Genomic DNA, 4,168 nt, shown 5'->3' with positions numbered 1-4,168 from the left:
AGAAAAAGCTTAAGAAAACAAACAAACAAACAAACCCCCAAACCAATAAAAACCAGTATGAAAGTGCATATTATGCCAGATTGAGAGGGGAAAAGAGTTTCATATTGATTTGATTCGTCAGATTTGTCACCTCTGCTTAGTGCTTTCCTAACGGGGTGAATGCTGTGCTTGACCTATTTGCTGGAATTAACCAGGACTGCAGGAGACCATATGGATTGCCAGATGGTCTGCTATAATTTAATGCCATTTATTCTAAGTATGAAGTAAGTGATAAATATAATTAACATTCTTTTAGCTCCTTACTGGATGCCTTTTATTAGTTTCTTTTTTTTTTTTCCTCAGGCATTGAAAGGTAAGTTAATACCTTGTTACTGAAACACAGATGCCAGCTAATTACTGCAAGAGGCTGCAGCCTCCAAAGCAAAGAGTGTCTGCACAGACTCTAACTTATTCACTGACCCCACTGTGATGATTAATAGGTTGAATGCTAAGCTCTAATGAGGATGACAGATCTTAGATGTTTTCAGGTTACCTTAATTAGTAGTATGATGAACAGAGTGTTCATCGCAGCCGTACGTATCACACTTCATAGTAAACAATACACCTTGTACTCATGGTCTGAACGTGTATTTCACATTACAGCACATCAAATGCTAAGGAATCAAACCACCTTCAGACAGTAAAAACAATGGAGTGATTTCCTTCAGAAATGTTTTTCCTGATTGCTATTTCATATTCTGCCAGTGATTGTCTACATGGCCTATTTTTTAGGAAGTAGTTCTAGAGAAGCTATGGCTTCAAAGAGTGTTTATATCAGGCAGGGTCGTCATTCTCAGCATTTTAAAACCATGAGTCTGTAACAAGATATCCAAACAACTTTGCCTACTGTTCCTGTGCTGATAATCTTCACAGTGACCGGCGTAGGTGTTAGCAGAACGAATAGTAAACCAATTTATAATTTTTCATGTCAATGTACAGGTGAAGTTAGTATGCTGGTACTCAGAACAATAAAAGAAGTAGCAGAGAAAAGGCAGAAGAACTGAATGCTTTATATTTTACATGAAAAGTTGTGCACATTGAACCTCGCAGATAAAAATGACCACAGCTAAACATCCTGTGATTTGTGTCTGTACTGTTAATAAAACTTGGGTGAACTTTGAGATGACAGGAACGGCATAAATTACATGTTATTCAAAGATTAAAACAAAAGAACAGCACCTGCCCTATAAAGCAAATCTGCCCTTAGAAAATTTAGCTGATTAGAAAACGTGGTGAAAAAGAGTCCAGGTCAAAAGTCACAGCACAGGCAAAGCAAAAACAAACTCCAGCTTTTCACCATCTGTGCTCTTCCCTTGTTCCAGATGGGTCCAGCACTTCTTCAGGGGCCTCTACAGTTACACATGCACACTCCACAGTGCAAGTGCTGATGCATCCTTAAGAAGCAACTACATTAGAGAGGACCTGAATGTGACGGGACATACCTGCTCTTTTATTCCACTCTTGATTGCATTAGTTCAAGTTACTTCTTCACCTGGTGAACTTTGGTGAATCACTTGGTTATTATTGCTGGTCCCATAAAATCCTTTATGATTCTCTACTAGTATATGAATAATTTATGATTCTCTACGAGTATATGAATAAAAATGGGATCAAAATATCTGAACAGCAAGCTTTTGTTGATACTGACACCACTTGTCAACACGTCTTTATAAGGTCTCTGTCTCTGCCAGCATTTGAAAAAAGGATCTATTTTTCCATCCCATTAACTGAAAAATATTTACCTGAGGTGCTTAAGCTAATGCTATGCTGGCTGCAGGTTCATTTTTGTAGCCATAGGGGAAAAACAAGTAGCCTGAATTCCTCTCTGTAGGTACCTACCTCTCTTCCCTGACTCCTAAAGGAGCTAGGGTCAGTCAGGTGTCAAAAACTTAGGTAGGTTGAAATCAGAGATAAAAAATTACCATGCTAAAAACAAGACTTCATGCTTCCTTCAATAGGTTGTTTACTGGACCTGATAATACCAAACTTTACTATTACACAGATACCACTTCTGAAAAATACTGGAGTGATGCTCTTCAGTGATTAAAGATATTGAATCTCAATGTGCTATTGGCACAATGTTTTCAGTTTCTATGTATATACATTTGTATATATATACATATACATAGAGACACACATATATATAAATGTATGCATTTAATTGCTCGATCATTGCAAACAGTCTGAGATGTTCCAAGTGGTTACCTCATAACATCCAAAGAAAGGGAAATGCCAGATCTATTGCCTGAAATAACCTCTTATTTGAACCTCTGGACTGCTTGAAAAAGTGCTTTGCCTAAGTAGCAGCTAGCTCCCACCAATACTTAAAAAAAAAATTCTGAAAGAATGAAGAAATCAAACAGAATTTAACAGTTAGTCTTTTAGGTTGATAGACACAAAACCTGCCAAAGCAGATTTGACACTTAGTACTTAAACATGGCTTTATACTTTAAAATCCTTTTTCATCTGTCTTGTTCTTTACTTGCTTGCTCACAAGAAAAAAGGTATCAGAGAATTTATGTTCACTGTTCATTTCAGTCCCAAGAATAAGATCGTCAGTATCTTAGCTGTCATACAGATGGTATGTATGAAACATGGCTCTTGGCCTAAATGGAAAGTAGGATTTTATTTTAGGACAAGATATAAACCCCCTATCTACAGAGGAATACCTGTGCCTGACTAATGAACCCTCTTGCCATAATAATTTTCTGTGTTTAAGCTCCATCATCTGATCTACTGAGAGATTTCACCGAGGCAGTGGAAACCCAGCAAATGTACCCCCGTCCCAGAAGATGTTACTTGGGCTTTGCTTTGTTGGAAAATGTGACTTTCAGAAACTGAATTTAGGTCAAAATCGCAAAATAGAATTAGGTAGAGGAACAAACAAAAGGCCCTAAGGGGAAAACAAAAAGGAAGAGAATATAAAATGTTTTAAAAGAGAAAGTAAACTGTTTTAATGATGATGTGGCTACCAGTACTCTCTGATAAAGTATGATACAAAAAGCAGCATGTATTTTGGTAAATTCTTTAGGTAATAATGATAAAATCAGGTAGTAATTAACTTTAAATGCTTTAAGATCATAGAAAAAAAAAACAAACTACGATATTTGCAAATTTCACAAATGTCTTACCTCCTGCATACATGACAGCCAACATTATCGATGATATCCAAGCTATCTCACTATATGATGTGTGGAAGATTTCTTGTATTTCTTTGAAGAATACTGTGATGGCTTTGGGGAATGCATAGGAAAAGCCAATGGAGATAAAAGCCCCAAAGACCACAACCCATCCCCAACCTCCATCTGGAGGTGGGTACTGTGGCGCTGCTGTTGCCGGTGGCATTTTTGGCCTCTGTCTCTTCTCCAACTAGGCTGGAAAAGAAGAGAAGAAACAAGGTTTCAAACATTTTTCCTTTTTTCTTTATCAAACTGCAGTATTCAATCATCATCTGCGGGGATTATAAAGAATCCTCAGAGCAGAGACCAATATCCAGCTTTCATGGGACCATGGAATGCGAGTACCTGTTTTTAGAAGCAAAATCTGTTCTGCAAAAAAACTTGTGGCAAGAATATTTGCAATATCCTATTCAGTATGTGGCAACTGTTACAAATCACTGATCTCAGTCACTGAAGTAGTATTTGCAATTAGTCACTTACTGGAAAGTGACGTGTCTGTGTGGGTTAATTTACGTAGCTCTACTATCTACAGTGTGGATTTAGCACAGGAATGAAACAGAAAAAAAAACCTGGAAATTGGACTTATAGGAAACAATGGAAAAAAGTTACAGTAAATTATCACTAAATGCCATTGTGTTAGCAACATTTATCGGTACCTCAGTAAAATCATCAGCAACGACAGCAAGGCATATTTTCATGACACGGTTTTTTATCATATGCTGTCATTATCCAATTTTTGACCATTGTTGATATCTCTTGCTTATCTCATGAGAACATCTAAAAAGTGGGTTCTAAGCAGAGATTTAAAAATCCCTGTGTATCCATAAAATAAATACAACATATTACAATTCCATATTGTACTCTTACTTTTAAAATTTTCACCTTCACATTAGTTGATGTTGCTATTACTTGCAGGAACAAGGTGGAGCTTGATGGTACTATTTTTGCTC

The 4,168-nt window shown here is 36.9% G+C and overlaps 1 protein-coding gene across 1 annotated transcript in view; it reads right to left on the bottom strand.

Annotated features, from left to right (window-relative positions):
- Nucleotides 1–3,408, bottom strand: part of SLC16A7 (solute carrier family 16 member 7) — a 34,299-nt gene extending 30,891 nt beyond the window's left edge. Inside the window, exon 1 of the mRNA XM_009281086.2 lies at nucleotides 3,171–3,408. Within this exon, the coding sequence (XP_009279361.1) occupies nucleotides 3,171–3,384 (214 nt within the window). The 5' untranslated portion in view covers nucleotides 3,385–3,408. The remainder of the gene's footprint in view (nucleotides 1–3,170) is intronic.
- Between the last annotated feature and the right edge of the window lie 760 nt (nucleotides 3,409–4,168).

The sequence above is a fragment of the Aptenodytes forsteri genome, unplaced genomic scaffold, assembly GCF_000699145.1.
Source record: "Aptenodytes forsteri isolate BGI_AS27 unplaced genomic scaffold, ASM69914v1 Scaffold4, whole genome shotgun sequence".
In the NCBI taxonomy this organism is placed as follows: Eukaryota; Metazoa; Chordata; class Aves; order Sphenisciformes; family Spheniscidae; genus Aptenodytes; species Aptenodytes forsteri.
This window is presented reverse-complemented; position numbering and strand designations above follow the sequence as displayed.